This window comes from Amyelois transitella, chromosome 2, assembly GCF_032362555.1.
Source record: "Amyelois transitella isolate CPQ chromosome 2, ilAmyTran1.1, whole genome shotgun sequence".
NCBI lineage: Eukaryota > Metazoa > Arthropoda > Insecta > Lepidoptera > Pyralidae > Amyelois > Amyelois transitella.
In genome coordinates this window covers 6957423-6982466 of record NC_083505.1, presented here as the reverse complement: position 1 = coordinate 6982466, position 25044 = coordinate 6957423, and the positions used below count along the sequence as shown (strand labels likewise).

Sequence of the window (25044 nt, the reverse complement as noted above, 5' to 3'; positions counted from 1 at the left end):
AAAGCATGCCATTAATACAGGTCCCATTGTGTTCAAATGACGAGACTAATGTGACTTTAAAATATCATGGAAAGCACCTGTGAAACCATTCATTTGTGTGTAACTTTTATGTGATCTTATACAATTTCAATGCAAGTAAGTTGGGCATTGTTTGTTTTGCTGAAACTTTTGTTTTTCAATTAAACTTGATGACATTTATTTTCATGAGTGCATGAAATAACAAATTAAATTATATTTTATAAAGCTACAAGCATATTTTTGAACAAGTTACACTTAGATTGAATCTATCATTTTATTTAATCTATTACGTTATTAGAAAGAAATTTAGTAATGACATAGGTAAATAAATAAATAAATAAATTCTTTATTTAGCCATTATGACATAGAACACATTACATAGTACACAAAGGGAGTAAGTACATGTTTATATAATTGTATTATAAAGTCCCCTGCCCCAACCAGACACAATCAATCTCCGAACTAGACGTTAGTCTGTATCTCAGAGACCGCTGCCCCGGGGTGGCAGGGAAATTTATAGAGTTTAGTGCTTATGGCAATAAGAACAGAGTAATGATCTAGGTTTCCCAAACTAGACTAGTCTGTTATTTTTGGGAAACCTTATTTAAAAGTTACTAAAGAAATGAAGCCTTAGCTAGAAACTTAACTAAATTGATTTGCTGGGTACAAAAGGTGGCATGTGTGAAGTGTGTATGTGTTTGTGTGTGTGTGTGGGTTGTGTGAAAATAAATGTGTGTTTGTTAGGAAATTGAAAGCAGGATTTGGATACAGAATGGAAGACAGTTAGAGTAACAGGTTTTCGGTTTCGTCGTAATTTAATGAATGTAGAAATTTTTGCACACGTTTTTTGCAAACAAATTTTGAGCATGAGTAAATATTGCTTTCTTTGTTTAATTTATTATAAAGTTTTGCGCCTAATACACTGAAGTTTCTGGCTGCTGTTGATGTTCTGTGTTGTGGTATTATGCAAACCTTATACTGAAGATGTCGTCGTCGGTTAGCGTTGAGGTTTGGGTCAAACTTTAGCAGAGAGTGTTTTTTAAGTACCGTCTGTAACACAAAGAGCTGCCTCACTGCCAACACTTTTACGTCGGTGTAAAGCTGAGAGGTTGGGTAACGGTATGGTTTACGTGTCATCACTTTAAGGACAGCCCTCTGTGCCCTTTCCAATGGCAGTAAGTTTGTTTTTGCTGCTGACCCCCAGACCCGAACACCATACATTAGAATAGACTGACATAGGGCAAAATAGGTATTTTTCAGTGTATCAGAATCCGCCACGTTTCTAAGATTTTTAAAGACAAATATCATTTTCCGCACGCGAGAAATAAGCGACTTAATTTGTAGTATTAGTAGGTATATTATTAGTTTTAAATACGTGGATAAGGGATATTCCTACCTGTAGTTATTGATTTTCATTCAACGCCAATTATACAACTATTCAGAACCATTTTTAAATAAAATAGTAAGCTAAACAATTAATGATAAAAAAATTAAACCTAAAGTCATATTGGTCATAACGTAATATATACTAAAATATTAAGCACTGCTGTTTACAGCTACATGCCACGAGACCGCAGGTATCAACATAGATATAGTTATAGAAGGCATAAAATAAGAAACTTTCCTCGTAAGGAAAAGCTTGACTCGCTTCCTTTATTCGCCTTCTTTGGCGGCCTGTCGTACTTTGAAATATCTTTGCGTTATGACAATGTTTGTGTCAAAATATTAAGATTGATTTGAAACCGGATTTACTTTGACAAGGTTTCATATATCTCATTTTCAGAACTTTCTTCTTTATTTGATTTATTTCGGTCACCCACAGCGTTTATAAATGTAAAGTACGAGTAACACTAGCTTTTCCTTAAGGCTTCACTTCCCTTAGAATTCACTTCTATCACATACAAATCTAACACATACAGAATCCCAATTTCATCACACATAGGTACAGATTGATAGCATACCTTCCCTATTTATAAACTAGCTCTGCCCGCGACTCCGTCCGCGTGGAATAGTTATTTTGGGCATCATTGAAGCCCTCAAGGATGGTTAAATTTCCCCGTTTTTTCACATTTTCCATTATTTCTTCGCTCCTAAAAGTTGCAACGTGATGTTATATCCTTCCTCAATAAATGGTCTATTCAACACAAAAAGAATTTAATTCGACCCAGTCGTTCCTGAGATTAGCGCGATCAAACAAATAAACTCTTCAGCTTTATAATATTAGTACAGATAAGATAATTACAAATCTTTGAAAATGCATCTCATATGTATGTAGTATATTATTATATGCAGTTATTATCTGCCTACCCCTTCATGCATGTTAGAGCAGGAATGACATTCTCGGAGGCAGACTAGGCAGCGGTTTTCCACTTGCTATAAATTTGGATACTTTTTTTTATCTACTTTCATCAATCGACGGGCTAGCAACATGTCACTCTAGAATCTCAACTCTATCAAAAACTAAACAGCTAAACGGGGACAATCAGTCTTTTCAAGGCTGTTGGCTCTGTCTTCCCCGCAAGGGATATAGACGTGATAATATGTATGTATATCTTTTCATGCAATAATGCTCGTCGGTATAGGGTACTCTTTCATCTTTTAACTTTCCTTTTTACACTCTCCTTATATACTCGTATTTATTAAGTCTGCTCTCATTCACGCTCTTCACAAGACCAAATCATCATGCATTCTTTGTTTTCCTGTCACTATACTCGTATATGCACCTATGTCAGCCTTTGTACCTCATAGCCTATTTTTTTTAATGTTCCGATTTTCTTTTTTCTCTTAATGCAATAAAGAGTTCAACTGTATATATTTTTAATTCATTTCAAATATAGGATAGTCATATAGAATAGACAATTAAATAGGAAAGTCTACCAATTTGTTAATTTGGCATGGCCTGGATGTCGTGCCAACAAGAATTTAGAGATTAAACCTTAATATTCCAGGGGTTAAGTAACTTATATTTTGCTGACCTAAAACTGAAACGATCAAAGCTTAAATCTTAGGTAATTGACAATAGCAGTAATGATCTCCGTGAAAGGGCCGAGGTAAAATTAAGTAAAAACTGCGCCACCATTATGTTAACGGTCGATAATGAAATTCTTTTCAACATCGATCCTTTGATGTAATAGAAGGAATTGAGTTGTAAATGAATTGTGTTTTATAAATTATTTTACTAAAGCTATTTTTCTATGAGATATAGTTTTTACCAAAGTTCTTACTTCTAAGAGTTCAAAGTAACGCAGTAATTTAAAAGTATAAAACTAATATTTTGATCAAAAAAATAAATGAAAAAGCTCCAAAAAATACCGTTTTGTCTAAGTATTATAAGCTAGTATATTTACCAGGTTCATAACCAGCCTGCGTTCTGGGCACGTTGCCGCGTAAAGAAACCAAATAAATTTAAAGATTTAATTTTTAAAACTTACTAGTTGCTCATATTAGTTTACAATTGCCATATTATTTAGAATTTTAAGGGTAAGGGTGTGTCGATACTCATTGTGGTGTCGATTCAGTCTCAGTAGAATAATTTCTGTCATTTGGTGTTCTGTAATATAATTTATGAGAACATATCTATATAATTTAACATAATTTAAATTCTTTTTCAATGAAATAATCGACATCATATCGACCCCCAGTAAGTAGAACTGAATAACAGCTAAATCAACCATGCCACAGTGTTCATAATCTACTAATAAACTCGCTAATTATTATACAAAAAAAACTCATCAAAACTTTTAAAAACATAAATAACAGCTATGTTATGACATACAACGTTAAATTTAAAGCCATATTTAGGGTTGGGATGTTGATAAATGGCTATTTATAATTAAATATTGCATCGCACGGGTTTAAAACAAAACAAACAGGGAAAGTTGAAACAGCTAATAACATATCAAAACATGAATTCTGATCAACCTGTGCTAACAATGTTGCAATGCTCCTTAGGGAGCCAAACAACACAGCGCAGAAACTTTTCTCTCAGTGGACACAACAAATGTACTGCAGTTCAAATTTTGATATACTGAGTTTCTGCCAACAAACATTCGGTTCTTGTTTGTTATTTTACTTACTGCTCTCTGTTTGTTTCGTGAGATTATCGGATATATCGCTATAGCTAGCGATTTTATTTCTACCTTCAAAATTTGTTGTTCTATAATATGCTGATATGTTGCATAGATGCCATGTGTATTTTATAAGTGATCTGGACTTTAAATATTTTATTCGCCAGCCACCTAGTAATTAAATATTATCTAATCTATTGTTACTAGCCTTTGCTCGCGACTTCGTCCGCGTGTCGGAAGAATCAATAAGTATATACAATGTGGCACTTCTTTAAGTGTTCTACTTGCAAGGATGAATTCCTTATAGGTCGGTCAGGCCGCTTAAATACGTCTAGTATGATGTTAAAAGTAGAATGTTAATTATAAGGAACAACATTTGCAAAGGCACCATATCCATATTTAGAACTGATCACTATCTGTAGTGATCACATCTTTAGAACTGATTACAGAAAATTATCACTAGGTACATAATTTTCTGTAAAAAGCGAGTAAGAATGTTACCACATTCACCTAATCAATAGCCTTCATCTAAGCGAAAAATATGTGTTTCAGCTGATTAATCATGGTTCTTCACCAGGTGTTCCAGTTACCAATATATACTCTTTATGTTGCCTAGACCATGTATTAAAAAAGTTTCAACAAAAATAGCAAAACCATTCCTACTTTTTTATTTTGTGGCTTCTATTAGTCTTAAAAAGATCGCCCATATCGATTTTATCTTAGGTAAGGATATGATAATTGATTATTGACAAAATATCAGTGTTAAAAAGGTATTATACAAAATATACTTAACGTTTCAAATACAAATGCCAGAACCATAACTCTTTTTATATTCCACTCATTTTATTAAAATAAAGCCAAGAAAGATGGCTCTTACATACATGAAATTAATTCAGCAACCTCAATTAGGTGGGAGATTACAAGATACTTACACCGAAGGGTTGGAAAGTGAGCGCCGCGAGCCACGCTCGAGCTACGCCGTTCTCACAATTATTTTTTCTGGACGAGCGAGCATTTTTCTCGGCCGCTTACAAATGACCGCTTAAGGTACCTAGCTACTGAGAAATCTTTCTCCACATTTTATTTTCCCTCCTGTAGATACTTCCATTATTCTCTTAATGGAACGGTGTTCAGAAATACCCAAACAATGTAAGCCTATCTGAAAAAGACGGTGTTCCTTACATACCTGGATGTGTTCGCTATCAATCACCTCTACTATATTTTTTTGTAGATAAATTTACAGCTCATTTTTATGACAACTTATAGAAGATCGTTGTCGGAGCTTATTAACATAAAATACTTGAAATTTTAGAATATATGAAGATTCTGAAATGACTTTAATTCTTAAAGTACCAAATTTTTCTGTCACCTTACTCAAATAGCCTAAAGAGAATACTCTTTTATTAGTGTTGATTTTATTTACGCTGAAATGTAGCATAACATTGCCTTCAACATTTGTGTATTTAATTGTATCGGTCTCCATTTATTTGCTGGTTTGGCAACATATTGCATTAACTGGCAACATTCATGATTGCTACATTCGGGTTCAAGCTGTACCACTCATCGCTCATTTTCTCATTAAGGAGAAATTTCAAAGATTCATATTTTGTGTGTGTATTGAACAATTAAATAACATCTTAGTTAACAGTATGTGCAAATTATCGGGTTCCCTACGTCAGAATTGAAGGAATCCGTTATAATTAAACGTATAGGTAACTAATGGGTAATGAAATGTCTTAAAATGTTACTTTAAATCCGATTACTCATATAAACTTATTTAATTATTTCTAATTTATTCGTTACAAATAAAAACTATATAAGTATTTATAATATAAGTATTTATTATAAAATATAGTATCGTTGAGTTAGTTAGTTTAGTATCTAGTAATACAAGTTTCGAACTTACTTCGAGGCTAAATCAATCAGTGTAATTTGTCCCGTATATATTTATTAATTTATTATAAAAACAAATCTTTTCTCTTTTTAATTTTAGTATGGATGAAAAGTATTATTCATAAACACTTGAAACTACTCGTACTTAATATTATTGTCTATATACAGCAATGTTGTGTCTCTATTCCAGTCATTTTAGTTAATCCAAAGATGGATATTCAATTAATATCAAGTGCCGTGTGGTTCCTGACACTTTAGAATAATATTCTATATATTTTCCATGGATGTTGTAAAAGGTAGATACATAGGCTGATAAGCTTGGGATTCTTCAATTTGAATCTTAATTCCATTATTAAGCCATACGCTGAACGTGGCCTATAAGTATTTTCAAGACTGTTGGCTCTGTCTATCCCGTAATTGATATAGACGTGATTATATGTATGTATGGATATTGAAACAATATTTCTTTATATATAAATCATGAAACTTATGCTTTTGGCAACCATATTCATAATATTATTCTCACAACAATTCTTTTTTGCAGAGCGTATATACATATAATCTGATAATAATGAATACTGAAATGAACACTCAACACAAAAGCTGTATTGTCATTCTACAGCAGTAAAACAAACATAAAGTAAAAATGGCTCATTCCCGTCGTCTGCTCCGTCTCGTAGTGGTTTGCCTTTCATTCAACCGTCTTGTAACTTAAGAGTAACTATTTTTCAATAGAGTAGAACGTTTGCTTTTTTATAGGATCTAATGGTACATAAGGTGTATCTATTGAAGTACCGGGATCTCATTCAAAACACCAGGTGGAAGAGATACATAATGAAATGATTAAGATCATGAAGGTAGAAATGCTCACGTAATTTTTTTCATCAATCTATTTAGCTTACATTATGAATGCGTCACATTATCACACAAAAACTACTTAACTGATTTACCAACAAACACATGTTAGTAGTATCAATTGTCACTTAAGTACAAGAAAATAATATTATGAAACCGCCAATTGTATAGAATGAATTGATAAGTTACAAACTCCATTCGTTGATACTCGTAAATATTTCTTCTCCGGGACGTCTTGCGTCCGTTGAAGATCCTCGACCCTCTCTCGCCAAAAATATCGCGCTCTAAGATTGCAAAAACATGCCAATGATATTCATAGGTATATCACGAGGAAAATATTCTTTCATAACCTTGTTTTTTGCTTTGAGTTAAGTAAGCAGGGAGCGAATAACATCTTAATGAACTTCTTTTGTATTTGCAGATAAGTTGTAGTTGTCTTTATTTAAATTATGCTAGATATTTCTGTTTTCTTCATATTTTGATAATAAGTTTGATATGTAATTAATTAATGTAATCTTGGTATACGAGACTGCGTGAATCGCTAGATGCATTTTGCTGATATAAGGAATGATATATTTTATTACAATAACGATAATTAATTTGTGAATAAAATATTTTTTGCGTTCGTTTTCTGTCTTAGGAATATTTACAATTTTTTATAGTATTTAAGAAAAGCTGATGTAGTTATGTATAACTTGGCCACACACAAATTAACTATCAAATAATAATTAGAACGTAGAACTAGAACTACTACGCAACAAATTTAAGTACAATTTGTTTTTTACAAATTTAACATATTTTACAAATAAAGTGAAGTTTTCGTTACTTTCGCTTTTATTTATCTATCCATATTGTTATATATCCGGTACCGAATCATATCATCATCTTGATTCGCAAGCATTATACTGACAAACTAATAGTTATACTTATTGAAAATCAATATTAATGTAGCAAATTTATGTAACTCCTATTAGCTTGATTGAATTCATGCGGCTTTGAGTTATGGCTTTCGGTCTGATTTCGGATAGTGATGACGTAATTCAATATTATTCTTATACAAGGCAATTTTTGAACACTAGCCAAAATGTGACGAAGTGCTTACTTCACAAAGATGTAAATAAATAAGGAATAAAATACTAATAATAAAAAAAAACTAGATATTAATTATTTTTTCTTTACGGAATCCCGTCAGACGAACGACTATTTTGTTTTAAAGATAATCAGTAAGTATTTACTAGATATAAATCACTCGTTATAAAAAATCTTCAAATAAATTTAATTTAAATGCCCTGTTTCATCATAAAATCTGCTTCGGAAAGTTGGCAAGTGTTCAAAAAAATACCTTGAATAAGTTATATTTGCTGATTTCTCGTCACAGTTCGTCCATTTTATCTTTCTGCACTACTTCTCCATTACATTTTAATTATATTCATTTATATCTTAATAAAAATACACATAAGGAGAGTAGTATTTAATTGAGTTTATTTTAATATTGACTATTAAAAGAGGCTTTCTTCGAAACCACATATAAAAAAGGATGTTTGTCTTCTTTTCGTTAAAATAATGCAATCATGATATTATACGTAATATTAAAAGAAATTTTTTTCAACATACATACATATATATAGTCACGTCTATTTCCCCTGCGGGGCAGACAAAGCCAACGGTCTTGAAAAGACTGATAGGCTCAATCTTTTAAAAATAACTTATTTTAATTATGTATCAAATCTTTTCTAGACTGTTGCCACTGTCTACCCCACAAGGGATATAGACGTGATCATATGTATGTATGTATCAAATTAGGATAAGTCTTATAGCAATAACATAAAAATCCCATTGATATTCTAATGCTGTCCCGATCAGACCCTCCTGGAGTAACATAATATTTTACAATATATTGATATAGATATTATGTAAACACGAATCGGGAGGAATACCTAAGTGAGTTGTTGAAAATCGAAATGATCAAACATCCGTCGCTCGGCTGTCTCTGAGTTAATTGAAAATTAAATTTTTGAACGTTATTATTTCCCTTTCATAAATACAGACATGAGTACATTAGTGTTGGTAATATTAAAAATATAAATTCATTCCAGATATGAGCCTTCAAAAAGCCTGCTAAGAAAAGATCTCATTTCTGAGCTGTTTCACACGTCATAAGCATAAATAAATAAATTTCCTTATTCCCATTTTATTTAAAATCGTCTCTACACATTTATTTTTAAATGTAACAACTACATTAAGTATGTTATTTTTCGTAACCAATATTTTTCTTCTCACAGGCTGGTCGCAACTAGGCTCTTCCAGAAGACATGATTGAAGTGGACGCTTTCAAGCGTCCATCTCCGTCGCCATCCCGAAGCTCAGTACGGAGTGACAGTAGAGTTTTTCGTCAACCTCGTGTCATCCAAGTGAACCGCGATGCGTCCACCATGGTGGAGGACGAGACATGCGCGCCGGCCGGAGCCAGCACCGCCGCGCCCACCCTCGTCTCCGACTGGGAACCGCATCTCGGCCAGCATTCCACTCACTTCCGATCGCGCACCTTTAGTGACGGCTTCATCAGGAATACCAGCCTTGAACTGCTCCTGGGAGTCGATTGCGAGGCTTGTCTCGCTTTAGCAGCTCAAAGACAATGCGTCGACAAACACATATCAGACCGAGACTTCGACTTAGTATGTAACTGCAATGTTCAACAAAATAATTATTTAAACTGTCACCGTGATGTAGTAGATCAACGAGGACACACTCTTAGTATTTACGACTTAGAAAGGATAAAAAGAGAGAGAGGGAGACGTCACTTAGCAATTGGATCTCATCGAAGCTTGGATCGTAAACATAACAAAAGTAAAACGATTGGTGTGGGGAATTACATTTCAAAACAATTAATTTCGTATGATCAAACTACTACTTTAGTGCAGAAAATTAAAAGGAAATTATCCAATTTGAAAAAAATTGGTGGCGATGCAGTTTTGAAAAAACATCAAAACGCAGTTCAATTAGCTGAGATTGCAACAGGTTCCTCAAATTCTCTAAAAAAGCTATCGATGTTGTCATTAGTCGACAAGTCACAAAGGCGAATAAACAGCCAAAGTTGTATATTCGCATCATCTGGTTATCAAGGAAAAGATGAAATAAAAAAAAATGTATCAACGTATGAAAATTTTTCGGGAAATGTGGACCAATGTTTCGATAGATTGCGAGATTGTAATGTCAGTACAGATCGGAGTAGACGAACAGCAAATAAAATGATAAGAATGAGAAGCTTCGATAATAACGACGATCTTATATCTAAAACATCTCCCGCTTTGGGGGCTACGAAGTTTTCCACTCTAGATAACCGGAGTCGGTGTAGAAGTATAAGAAGGCAGATGTCTTACAATGAGTTTCCAAGCGAGCGATATAGGGATAGAACACCAGAGACGTGGTCGCGAGATGAAAACACAATGGAGTCAAGAAGTACCCGCAGCGACCTGGTGGATGACGATTCACAGACTTTTATAGACGGTGACTTGATGATGTCCGCGCCACGTTCTGTGCACGCACATTGTACTTGTGACACTGGGCGCGATACTAGAATACCTTCTATATTTTATGATACACAGGTAAAATTATGTTAATAAATCAATTGTTTTTGTTAGGTATTTCTTATATAAAACTGAATAGCAGATTGATTGAGTGTAAACCGTAAATAAAAATGCAATTCTGTTGCGATACCATCTACCTAATGTTGATGATTGTCTGTTGTTTAATGTGTTTGATTAATACTTAGAAATTTTGCTTTAAACACTTAAAAGATATCATCATTCCGAAGAAAATAATGTTAACTAGGTTTTAAGACGGTAAAGAAACGTTTTCCTTTCTATTGAATGATTTCCCTTGACAAACATTTTTTGCCAAAAAATATCAGCGACATTTTGGTTAATTACGAAGGCAATAAGTACCCTTATATATGAATCTGAGGAAGGCTAAGGTCAAATGAGGATTATGAATATTGTCAATATAAAGTAATTTGCGGTATATTGAACCAATAAATACTTAATAAGGGAATAACAAATGGTTTTGCAGTAGGTATTCGCACAGCAACATTCAAAACCAAAGGGCATTATGTTATAGCCGAGGAGTAAAGTACATATATATACCGCATTTTCACGCGTAATTTAGCCCTACCCTTAATTTTTAATGTATGTTGTTGGAACAAGCGGTCCAAAACTTTGTTGATGGGAGCAACCATAAGTTTAAAAGGCAAAACCATACTGTGAATTTGACTGTGCATTGTTTTAAATGTTCATACTACTTTGTTAAAAGAAAACTGTGATGAGGAACAAACTGCCTAAATCTCCCGTCGGCTTCGTAAGTGTACCTACTGGATTATATAATTAACGTATTGTGTGTCCTACGTTCAATTAATAGTGAATTATTTAGCTTTATTACCGGTTCTTACTGTTTAAATAGCCTTATGAGATGTACATATAAAATGAAGTGTTTGTCAAGCATAACAAAATTATTTTGACAAAAGGGGAAGAAAAGAGCGGCGCCGGCGCCTGACGTAACGGACCGAAGTCAGGGAACTCGGCCAGCTTGTAGTGCCTGCAAGTCACCACAGTGGCTACCCACAGGCACGCTATCCACCACTAGCCACAGCTCCACTACCACTGCTAACTCCTCCCGTAAGTTTATCAATGATTGTATTGTTCTTTGTTTGTATAAGTGGTCCACACCAGTTTCAGGTTTTCAGGTCACAAAAAACATCTGACATGGCTTTACGACTGCCTTCTTGTTATGACAGCCAACGGGTTAATTTACCTTCCGAAGCAAGGAAGACCTCGAAAAACCACTTGCGGTCACCAATCCAAGTGACTTACAAGTACTGCACTCGAGGTTGCTGAGCGTTGAAGACATTATCTGTAAAGCGCTATTAAAATTATCAGTGCGTGCACGTTTACGCTGCTTAGGATATGGGGCTTCAGATCAATTTTCTAAGCAAACATGATAATGTGGAGCCTTGAAGTTAGCCAATTGTCTGTCAATTCAGCAGCTGTTTTTATCATTACTAGCTACAACTAACTCTTTCAGTTAGTCGGTTTCTGCAAATCGGTACAGTGCTGCTAGGGGTACGTCTTCACAGTTAGCTAAGCTAGCTAACTCGTTATGTCATAAGTCATCACTTGTCGGTCATCTGTACCGAGGTCGTTCTCTGGTGCCAGCAAATTGCTTCGGTAACTACCACAAAAACGCTGTCTGTAACCAAACACAGATGACTGAACAACCGAAACCACTAAATGGATTTCACTGAAATATATACATATACATTATACATTATTAATATAGGCATACGCCAAGTAATATTTTTGGAAGTTAAAAGTAAGTAAGTAAAAAAATTCTGTAGTTCCGGTGCTCCGACCTAAAGTTATTTATAAACGTGTTCACAGTTTTGTACAAAAGCATATAAATCACTATGTGCATAATGCACTTCTTTTAAAACACTCTACTGGAACATGTGCATAAAGTTTAACCAACGCCTTGCAATTCTTATAAAAGTTTCCATTAAACGAGTAAAATAGCTGAGAAAGGTATAAGGTACCGTATTTACGGTGCAAATACAGCAATAAGCCTTGACGACTTCACTTGAGACTTCTATTATAAAGGCTATCATGAAATTTTTAATAACCAAGAGGAAGCGCTGGTTTTTTTTTCTTTTTCAGAAAAGTAGCTCTCATCTCATGACAGTTTGACAAAAGAGAGCCTTATTGCACAGCGCCTTTTGTTATAATTTGATGAATGTATCAGATTGTAAAGAACATTATATTTGTTTCATACCTACCAACCAGATCATATTCATCATTTTCTTTATCTTGCACATGTATTAAATCATGTATGACCCCGGTTTTATATAATAGATACGTGTTCTATTGTATCGCAAAATTTTGAACCGTGTAAGCCTGCCGTCGTATCTAGAGCGGTGATCGAGCAAGTTTGCGTCTGACAGCAAGATTATCGAAAGCCCCGTAACAACCTCGTAACGACCGATTGCTTGACCTAAATTGAATGTAATGCTACATTCTACAAAATGATAGTGGATATTCTGTGAAGACTGTGTGACATGTCAACCGTTAGAACATCACTAATACAAAAGTATAAGGGATGTTCTAACATAAAAATGTTTAAATTATTTTTTCCCGCATAAATTTCAAGAAGACACCTAACTAGAAAGCAATCTTACTCTTCATAGGCTTTGCATCTCAGAGCTATCACAAACTATTCAATGTTGTGTGACTTTAAAGCATAGAATAAGCACACTTTGTTAAGGAAGGCTTCCGACAAAGTTATAGATACCTGAAGTTTTCTTTTAAATGGAAAAAGCCTCTTTAATCTGACTGATGACTGACATATCAAGGCAGAGTCTAAAAAACCAGTGGGCTTGGAACCTTTTCATATATGTAGGTTCCACGTCCGTCAAACAAAAATATTAAACAAAAAACGGTCAAAGGGTGTGCAATTAAAGAGTATATTTCATGAAATTTCTTCGGGGAGGGATTTCTTTGGGAGGTAAAATTTAAAGGAATTTTTATTGAAAACGCGGGTGGAGCTGCGGGCGTACTAGATTTTCATAAATGATGTTTTTTGTTTAGGTTTTTCTGTGTGGCACCGTCGTTGGTGTTGCGTGGCGGTGCTAGTCCTGGTGGCCGGCACGGCTTGCGTGGCGGGCCCCCTGGCGCTGCGGGCTTCGCCGGGAGCCCCGCTACACGAGAGACTCCGCCTCGTAGAGCGCCTCCTTCACGAGACACCGCTCATTGATGGACACAACGACTTACCTTGGAATATAAGAAAGTTTTTACATAATAGAATTAAAGATTTCAGGTACGTACTTTCCATACTACATACGCATGGTACGTCTTAATGGGGTCTGTCAATGAACAGGTGGACAGAGCTCACAGAGCCAATAGTCAAAAACATTGAAAGCTTGATTAATAAATTGAGATTTAGAGATAGGTTAACAAGTCCTTTGTCTTTTCATAATAGTACCTTCTAGTATTTATGTGCTTTACCTGACTGTGATAGAACTGTGGTTACTTTACTTTCAAGGGTAAAAAAGTTACTTATATTTCTGTAAATTCCCATAGGAGTAAGTCTTCGGACAAACAATCTGGTCAGGATCTGCAAGAAAATTGGTTTTATTTCAGTCTCTTTATATGCCCAATGTAATATTTATAACAGCGACGTTGCACCACGTATTCTTTATATCTATGAAGTTTATTTATTTCAATGCAATATACCCATATTGCAACGGGGCTGGCTTATGTTAGTTCATAATGTATTCAGAAACGTAGCTATACCTTAGCCTAGCGCTAGAGTGGAAATAGGTAGATTTAAAAAAAAAAATTTTTTTTGGCTGTTTAGGTTCTCTATGGCAAGCTAACGTGACGTTGGATATATTTATATCCTTTAGTTACATTAAGCACACTTACGATTGATAGTAAATTACTTACATTGGTAATTACTGCAGACAATACTATTTACTATTATGTCACAACGTACACAATGAAAACAGCGAATTTTATTTTAGTAAGTATGTTCTAATTGTCGTCTTTTCCTCTGAGACACTGAGCGCCGTCTAACGCCCCGAGCGGTCTAACTTTTTTGTTTATATTTGTAGTAGTTTTTCAAACTGACTAACGCGTTATTGATTTATCAATTAACATTTACCAAATAGCCGTGTAGAATAAAAATATGAAAAAGGGGTTAATTCAACTAAGGTTGAGTGGAAAGGCCTAGACGAACATACCTTGATCAAATCGGAGACGTTCTGGCAAAAGGTCAGGTCAAGAGTACCCAAAACCGACGCTGCTGCATGAGGAGAGTTATGAATATGGATAAAGCGAAAGAAGTATGACATATGACCGACATCATGCCAAGTGGAAATATGTAGTCTCTGCCTACCGCTCTTATTTAATTTTAATGTAATTTCACTAGGTACTAATGTCGTCATTGGTGTTTGTTTAGGTATCCTGGACGCTTGGTTACGGTCTATATTCTGTAATTTAAAATGTGTTTTAACAAGATCAGTACAATCAGAGGTCACGTTACATAACTAAAGCACATATAAGTATATGCAAAACACTTATGTTGCCATCATTACAGATTCGATGAAGACTTACGAACAATATCCCCTTGGGCTACGAGTTCTTGGAGCCACACCGACTTGCCCAGGTTGAAACAAGGCAGAGTTGCTGCACAGGTAAAAAAGACGCTCTTAATTTTATACTAAACAGTAAAGTGTATGAATTCGCTGCGCTCCCCGATTTTATTCTATCTAACCTTTTTTGCTTTAGTACCAGTATATTTTACTGGGTAGGACCACTCTACCTTTAACCGTGACCGCTAACCTATCAAAATGTAATATAATGTACATACACTTCAATTTCCTTTACTCTATTGTTAAGTACGCTTCGACACGTTCCAGATGGACGCTATTCAATGAAAATCATACATATGAATAAGAAAATATTTGAAAAGAATCCTAAGCCTTGGGATTGCTCGAGTCCCAGTGTACGGAACATATACACCGACAGCGGTCTTTTTTTTAAATGTTAGGTGGCTGTTTTATATGTTAGTATAGTTCTAGAACCGGTATTCAAAGTGTCAGCTTAGTTTGCGAGATAAAAAGAATAGGGCATCTTGTTTCTTATTAAGGCACTTACATTGTAAAGACTTCAAAATTCTCGAAAAACTTTATTTCCTTTTAAAGTCCGGTGGACCCTGTGCCATAGCATTGTGGTAGAAAACTTAACCGAAAATACGCAAAGAGGTATGAGAGAGAGATTGTAAAGATTTATACATTGACAATCAATCTCACTAGTTCTCATCTCTAAGTACGCGTTGGACTATGTTGGACTATTAGCTATTACGTTGCCGAGACCAAAGTCCTCCCCAATACGTCTACTCGTTAGAAATATTAATATATCTATAGGTAATGCAAAACAATTGCAATTAACAATACTTTTGTCATAAATTGTTTATTGGTAACTAATACAGAAACTTCACTTGAACGACCGCGGACAAAGAAGTGGAACGAAAACATTGTTCAGAAAGCAATCAAATTCACGACAGTAGTGAAATTGCTTCCATTTCAATAGCAACACAACAGCTAACTACTTCGTGTGTACAGAAAAAACGTCGAGCGAAAACTTTTAGTTTTTAGTTCCGCGGATAGCAACATACTAATCGCATCAGCTAACGACTGGGTCACGTATAACAAATAATAGAAAGTCAGGATCTCACTGCGAACTTGTACCATTGGATTTACCTATTTATTTATCACTAATAAAACTACCAATTAAAACCGAAACAATTTCAGGAATGAACTTATTTCGGTTTTAATGGATGTCGTATTTCTATTATTCTCGGAGTCACATTACTCTTACTACTACACCCACCGACTGGACCAGGAATTACTAGACTACCCTCTTCTGAATATTTTCTCGTAGTCACAGCTAGATCCAGATTCAGGCAAATGCCAGAAGAATGATAATGTTATCTTTACCAATAATAATCCCAACTAAATCAATTATTATCACGAAACATATCCGTCAGAAAAGCAAAGAAAAAAGTTCGGTTTTGAATTAAACTTTCAAGAAAAGACAGTCTCATAATCTTAGATTTTCGGTATATATTAATAGATTCGTTAGGTCTGTTTTAACGTAGAGCTGTAAGTGTAAGAAAAATTTAATAGTAGTAGTATTATTTATGATGTTCATCCCTACAGGTCATGCTACAAAACAGTGATATAAAATTCAAGAATATATGTGCCACTCTGACTAGATTTAGATATTCATGTAAATTTTTACATGTAAATGCGCAGCGCACTGTATATTGTATGTGTTATATTCAAAAACTTGCATGAACCATGTAAAAGCTGTTCCTTTCGCGGTCGCGTGCTATTTTTACAAACAGTCGGAGTCTCACGCCTCTGACGATCATTCCATTATAGCAGCTTTACTGAATTTTGTAAGAATTTCATATTCCGCGAACACGTCGTGAATTCGTGCGTGATATTTAATCAGTTGTATGTCAAAGTGATGTTCCGCAGTTCTGGGCGGCGTACGTGCCGTGTGACGCGCAGCACCGCGACGCCGTGCAGCTCACCTTCGAGCAGATCGACCTCATACAGCGGCTCACGGAAAAATATCACCCCCAGCTCACTATTTGCACCACTGCGGATGGTAAGATTTAAAATTTTTACTCAACTAACTGTTGCCAGAAACTTAGTAACATATTTTTCCTATTAATTTCTTTTTGTCATAAATATATATATTTTTAGTTAACAGCAGGCATTTCAAAAATTTATCAAAAAGTCGTAGGCGATTTTAAATAATTAATAATTCCAAACTGAACTACAGTAAACCGTAAATAAGTTATTTTAATAAAAAAAAATGTTTTTACACCTTCCCACTCCCACTCTTTCAAAAACAAGGACTCTTAGTTTTATTAAGTAATCCATTTTTGCGATGAAAGATAACAACTCGGGGTTAATTACTGCGGCGCTGTTAATGAAAACGGACATAAATTTTATTTTTATTTTTTGCATTCGGGTGAAGATAAATCACAGAGCAGTTTTTCGTAATCTGATGAAGAGTAGATGCAAAACATCAGCTCATTTGCATGAGAAACTCGTCTTGTGACTTTATTAAGCAAAAAAAGTGAAATGGTTAAAATTAATATAAATGGCGAGCTCTGTGTCTCTTTTGTTATTGAAATTAAACCAATTTGGATGGATCGCTGTTTGTTTTGTTTGAGCGGCGACTTTCAAATGAGACACTCATTTGTTTATTTATATTAATTATCTACTAGCATTTTCCCGAAGTTATGGTCACATTTAACAGTCAACCATAAAATTTGCGAAGACTTCAAAGTTATAATAGTACTGCGTATGAAAATACCTGAAGCCTACCTTTAACGCATGAATATTTTAATCATATGAAAAATAATTCACTGTAAATATTTATTAACCTCCCAAAATTGTACGAAATTTTGCTGAATTATATTTCACCTGAATTCTCTGCTATGAAACACAACATGACCTTTTCCGTTGCCGCAAATTAACGAAAATCAAAGTTAATTGTTTTATCCTTTTAGCCTTTGCCATGGCTAATAGGTATGGGAAGTGGATACACGCGCAACATAAATATTAAACACAGCCGCCAATGTAATCCCGTCAAATCCACTGTAATCCTGTATGAAACACGTAATCCGATTTTGACTGGAACAGGATAACATCTGTGACTTGTTTTAACCAAATTACCCTCTTTTATTTAACATCGCTGCCTTGTTCTTCACATTTTTTAAATATTTCTTGTGTCAAACAAATTCTACTACTTCAGTTAAGTCTAGTCGTGTCGCACTAAGGATTTTTATGAATATTCCACGAATATACGACAGCTACTACTTGCCAAGGCAAACTGTTTTATAAATACATAATGTTCTAGACATAAAAATATTATGTATACAATACTAGCTTAGGCCCGTAAATACGCCCACGTAAAAATATACATACATACATATTGTCACGTCTATATCCCTTGCGGGGTAGACAGAGCCAACAGTCTTGAAAAGACTGAATGGCCACGTTCAGCTATTTGGCTTAATGATAGAATTGAGATTCAAATAGTGACAGGTTGCTAGCCCATCGCCTAAAAGAAGAAACCCAAGGTTTTAAGCCTATCCCTTAGTCGCCTTTTACGACATCCATGGGAAAGAGATGGAGTGGTCCTATTCTTTTTTGTATTGGTGCCGGGAACCACACGGCACTAAAAATATACTATATGTCTTTCTCCGTACTCCACACTATATGTAAGCAAAATTTCATGAAGATCGGCTCAGTGGTTTTAACGTAAAAGCCGGACAGACAAACACACTTTCAAATTTGTAATATTAGTAGTGCGGATTTTGCCAAGATGCTACACGATCACCTCTTAGCTGCTACGATATGGTAAACCTAACGAAAGAGGGCGTTTGATACGACTCAGCCTACGACAGCTACGCCATACTACGATGCAGTCTACGATCCTACCGCATGCTACGACGAAGCCTACTCCAACTATGAAATGTTGTTACAGCGGCAACGGAAATACATAATTTGTGAAAATTTCAGCTTTCTGGCTATCACGGGTGATGAGAAACAACCTAGTGACAAACAGACGGACAGACAGCGGAGGCTTAGTAATAGGGTCCCGTTTTTACCTTTTGGGTATGGAATCATAAAAAAGAAGTTATTAAAGTAATCAATTGCAGATATAGTGTCAGCGCACGCCAACCACCGGCTATGTTCGTTGGTGGGCGTTGAGGGCGGCCACGCAATCGGGGGCTCGCTCGGGGTTCTCCGCACCATGTTCCAAGTGGGGGTCCGGTACCTGACCCTCACCTCCACGTGCAACACTCCGTGGGCTGAGTGCGCCTCTGCCTCCAATGACCGTGCGGAACCTTCGCCGAGAGGTGGACTCACACACTTCGGCAAGGTATATTTTTTTTTTATTTCAGTAATCTATATATTTAAAAGGGCACTGACTGATTGACATATCAACGCATACCCCAAGTCTGTTCAACCGGAGTTTTTGAAATTTGGCATAAAAGTTCCTTATTTAGCCTAGGTTTGGAATTTCCCGAAACTCCCGCGGGAACGGAATTTAGTGGAACTTTTCGTTTTGCATGGGCGAAGATTTATACCGTACCGTGTGGTTCCCGGTACCAATACAAAAAAGAATAGGACCACTCCATCTCTTCGCCATGGATGTCGTAAAAAGTGACTAAGGGATAGGCTTACAAACCTGGGATTCTTTTTTAGGCGATGGGCTAGCAATTTACTATCTCAATTCTACAAGTATCATTAAGCCAAATAGCTGAACGTGGCCATTGAGTCTTTTCAAGCCTGTTGGCTCTATCTACCCCGCAAGGGATATAGACGTGACCATATGCAGCGGCCTCGATAGTACAGTGGTTGGCGCGTGAGACTGTGAAGTTGGCGGTCCAAGTTCGAGCCCCAACAAAAACAAGTTATTTTTTTAATTAAAAATATTTTTTTTGTGTTGTTTGAGTAGTTATTTTATTTAAAAACAAATTAAATCAAAGTACTACATATAATAAAATTACATACACGCTTCAAAATAATTAAAGACACATTTTATATTTATTACATTTAGTTATTACTTATTATTATTCGACAAAGTCAATTATTTTTCCCCCAAAGGGTTTTGTTTTAAGGAATTTTAATTATGCATGAATTTTATTTTTATACTCAGAAAAAAAAAGATATAATCATTTCTCCCTTGAAACCTTTTAAAAAATGAGTACGAGAAAACAATAAAAGCACTTCTTTTTGTGTTGCCTCCTGCGATTTCCTCCACCTCTTGGTGGTGTAGAAATAAACTTTCCACATAAGACAGGCCTAAACAATAGCTGAACGAGAAACAAATTTCAAAGTTCTTAAAATCTACAACATACGAGTAACAAAGGATTCTAGTACCTACAGTGCGAATGTACCACAAAACTTTCGTAACCTTTTAACTCAGCCAATTTATACGTCTCTTCCACTTGTGCTTTCAGAGTGGCGGTAAAATTAGAAGTAATTAATAACATTAATTATTTGATACGACGTATGTTACCCACATCAAAATTGCAATATGTTAGCCGTATGTTTGTAACTAGGAGTCATTTTAGAAAATGACGTAACTTTATACACATTAAAACAAAAATAAAATTCTACTGAGGCAATCGTCCCATGTCTAAGCAAAGACAATGAATATTGTTTATTCTTTTAATAATATTTAAAAGCTTCTTTAGCGAATTCAGAAAAAAGGTACCTATTTTATTTCTTTTGTGGATCAAGTATGCCGCAAATTATGTTTATGAAGGTATAAGCTGTTCATGTAAATTGTAATTGCATTGTTACCTTAAAATTGGTACAAAAATACACATTTCGATTTGGGCAACAACAAACGACGTGTTTGATGAACCTGTCACGTATTGTATCGATTATTCATTTAGCAGCTTTGAATGCCTGTACTGTTTACCTTTATATATATGTAGTTTTCAGTGTTTTATATCACTGTGTATGAAAATTGTCGGCCTCTAAAAATAGTACATAAATAAAGACAATAAATAAAAGCAGGTAATAAAGTAAGGCGAAAACTCGTAAATTTGTAGTAACCAAGTGTTATGGCTAGCACTATGAGCTGGCACCAACCGAACGCGCGGTAATATAACAGGTAGGCAGCACCGTAAACATTGAGACGTCGAGTAGACTGAGTGAGCCATAATCATAAACATCCACGCTCCGCAATATTTCGCTTTGTATGAACTCCGCGCTTCGAAGCAGTTCTTTGTTCTCCTGCAACTATACTTTTCGAAATATTGTCTTTTGTTGAAACCACTCACTGCGTGTAACGCAAACCCGTAAGCACCTCTGACATACAGGTACAAAAAAATTTCACAAGAACCAAACATCTTGATAGATTTTTTCTATTCAACGAGTGGTTGTGTGCTGGAAACCGGCAGAAGTAAAAAAAGAATAGAACTACTCCATCTCATTTCCATGGATATCGTAAAAGATCACTAAGGGATAGCAAACTGTCACTATATTAATCTCGTTACTATCATTTAAGCTGCACTGCCTACCCTGCAATTCTTGGCAAATACTCGTATAAGAATTTTCCTTTTTTTGAAGCAAACTAAGCACTTTTTTAGAGCAAAAAATCATGTAGAAAATCAATACATCTCCAATGTCTCTGCTATAACCAGATGTTTCATGCAAATAAATCTAAGTCAATTTCTATGATTATGTGTTTTTTTCGTTTTAGGAAATTTTCGGTTTAAAATCAGGTTTTTTTTCGAGTGATTTTGAGAGAGAGAGAGAGAGTTGTTCAAGCGCTATATAAGACTATATTTCTTCAAACCTTCAAACTTACTGAGGTTATACTATTGTGAAATGTAATTTCGTCCTTCCTTTATTATATACCTAGCAATATTTACTCAGTACTACTACTATACATATGCCTTATTACTTAATATTACATTTGTTTTGAATACCAACAAAGATTTAATGAATCCTGTCACGAATTCTCGCCTAATAAAAGATTCTAAGACAGTAATTAATTTACGGGGACGAAACTTATGCCCAACTTGAAAGCGAGAACAATGGCCAGCAGCTCATAATAAATATTCAAACAAGCGGCTCGGTTATGTTTACTTTTCATTCAATGGGTTCCTTTCGCTGTGTTAATTGAGAGATTTTTGCATGTGAATCCTTTATGTGATAAAGGTAGACATCAAAGACAGAGAATTAAATTTACATTTAAATATGGTAATCATCATCTCATAATATAACTCTGCGAACACGTTACAAGACTACGTAATTACTGACAGATTGTTAAAACATTTTTTTTCTTAAATTTCCTTTCTTCGTCTTCTTTATTGATAAACGTTATTCCACTTAATGTGGGTACTTTATTGTAAGAGTCGAGTCGTCTTCTCAATTTGGCTATATAAATTATGCGGCTTGTTTTACTTCTAAGGTGGTAATAAAGGAGATGAACCGGCTAGGTATGCTGGTGGACCTATCTCACGTTTCCGAAAGAACGATGCGTGATGCTTTAGCCGTGTCGCGGGCACCGGTGATCTTCTCCCACTCCTCGGCGAGAGCGCTGTGCAACGTCACGAGGAATGTTCCGGACTCCGTGCTGCGACTCCTAGCCGCCAACAAAGGACTCATCATGGTCAATTTCTACACTTCTTTCCTCACTTGCAAAGAGACAGCTACGATTCAGGACGCTATTGGTGAGAATGTTTTATTTTTACTTTTGTGTTACAAAATGTATAAGTTACTGGCATAGAATTAAAAATAACGCACCACCCGTACCTACATACATCTCCATTTGGTCCAGAAGTTCGACTAGCAGAGAATGCCTTATGGAATTAAGTCGACCTGCATTTCACGCATGCATAAAGTTTAAATAAATAAATAAATATAATATTACTGGACACTTTGCTAATATAAGAGGTATCATTTAAATTAAAATAAAATATTTAAACTAATATTTCATTTAAATACAAATATCTATTCCTAACATAGTAGGCGTAAACACAAAAACAGCATACCTATTTAAAATGTCTTGAAAATTTTCAGCGCACATTAATCATATTCGCGAGGTAGCTGGAGTGGACAGCGTGGGTTTGGGTGCGGGCTATGACGGCATTAATTTGTAAGTAAATATCTTGTCTAAAAAGTTACCTAAACTTGCGCTGTTTGAAGGTGCGAGATGTTCTCACAGGACAATAAGTAAACGAGATCTCCTTATTTATTTTACATACATACACATCTATATCCCTGCGGGGTAGACAGAGCCAACAGTCTTGAAAAGACTCAATGGCCACGTTCAGCTATTTGGCCTAATGGTAGAATTGAGATTCAAATAGTGACAGGTTGCTAGCCCATCGCCTAAAAAAGAATCCCAAGTCGGTAAGCCTATCATTTATTCGCCTTTTACGACATCCATGGGAAAGAGATGGAGTGGTCCTATACGTTTTTGGTGCCGGGAACCACACGGCATCATTTATTTTCATTCTGAATATCAAGTACTTACTTAAAGTTAAAATATATTGTACTCACCACCCATATAATAATTGCTACAATTCAGCAGGTATTTCTAGAAAGCCTAAACCAATATCTATTTTATGTTTTTTAGCTTAAGCTTTAAGCTTGCATGAAAAGAGTTATGATGTGGATGAAGCGAAGGAAGTATGCAGAGATCGTGACAAGTGGAAAGAGGTAGTCCCTGCCTACACCTCCGGGAAAGAGGCGTGATTTTATGTTTGTATGTATAATGAGATGACTAATTAAACTTGTCTTTTCTTCACTTAATTCGGTTATTTTGTAACAGCACACCGCAAGGGTTGGAAGACGTCTCATCATATCCACTCCTGTTCGCGGAGTTGATGGAGGAGGGTTGGAGTGTGGAAGAACTTAGAAAGTTGGCCGGTTTAAACCTCCTGCGAGTTCTGACCGCCGCCGAGACGGTCGCCAGAGAAATGACCAGCACTCATGTAGTACCTTACGAAGAAATCCCACCGCGTGTTCTTGACATTCATAACTGCTCTAGTCAAAACATGTAGATTAAAAAATTAGAGAGAATTATAGATATTTTATAGGCATATAATTATTCCCATTAAAGGCAGTCGTAATTATCGAGATTTTCTGTAGCAGTTAGTATCTAGGTATCGAGATAAAATTACTACTAGTCGTACTTATAGGTATATTTTTGAAAGCTCATAATATTTTTCACTTATAAATTTTTCAACACTGTTGGTTTATGGTTCTAAATAGATGTACTAAGGTACCTTAACTATAAATACTTACTAAATGTCTATCAATTAATAAAACGAGGGCAAGTTAACAAAATGTCCTTTCCACAAAGGGATATATTGGTGCTTAATGTTACTAACGAAAACAGCAATTATCTCTACTGCAGTAGATACACGCCTCGCCTCTCTTTTACGACTGCCAGTTTTCCGCAATAAATACACTTTTGAAAGATACATCGCCCGCTGGATCCGTGATAATTGTGCCACCCATTTTCTATCAAAAAATTCAAGTAATACACTTACTTGAATTTTATGTTTCGAAGCGAACATTTTCAATGTGTGATTTTCAAAAATGAAAATTCGCAGGATGTTTTAGTCACAAGGAATGTGTAAATGTATCACGTAAAAAAAATTTATTCGGACTTTGTTAACATTTACCTTTTACCAATGTCTAAGTATTGAAGAGAAAGCTTCTAAGCACTCTACTCGTATAAAAATTCTTAATTATTAAAATTGTTATACTTTTTTAAAATAAAACCGACGTCAACTCGTACTCTAGTCATATCTTTATATTCTTTCTCATATCTCATTCTTTTTCATATTTATTATTTAAAATAAATTGTTATAAATAAATTTCAGTCTGTAAATAAATAAAATTAAGGCATACTATAAATCTTCACCTTTAAAAAAAATTGTAGTATTTCTTAGTTATCAAGAAGCATTTATACTAAGACGATTGTTAGAGAAAGCCTAGTTATTACAAATACTTAATTATTAGTTACCAATTATCACCAAATAATTATTACGCACTAGGTACATGGCTGATAAGTTTATTTAGTTGGGTCCTTACGTACTTTCA

The 25044-nt window shown here is 35.2% G+C and overlaps 1 protein-coding gene across 1 annotated transcript; it reads left to right on the top strand.

Moving 5' to 3' along the window:
* The first annotated feature begins 10 nt into the window (after positions 1 to 10).
* LOC106136054 (uncharacterized) lies at positions 11 to 24598 on the top strand. The gene is made up of 10 exons (XM_060946067.1): positions 11 to 135; positions 9116 to 10438; positions 11353 to 11503; positions 13466 to 13694; positions 14976 to 15072; positions 16924 to 17056; positions 19125 to 19348; positions 22400 to 22661; positions 23011 to 23086; positions 23765 to 24598. The coding sequence occupies exons 2-10, from the start codon at positions 9146 to 9148 to the stop codon at positions 23994 to 23996; spliced, it is 2697 nt and encodes an 898-aa protein (XP_060802050.1). The 5' UTR covers positions 11 to 135; positions 9116 to 9145; the 3' UTR covers positions 23997 to 24598.
* Positions 24599 to 25044: the final 446 nt, after the last annotated feature.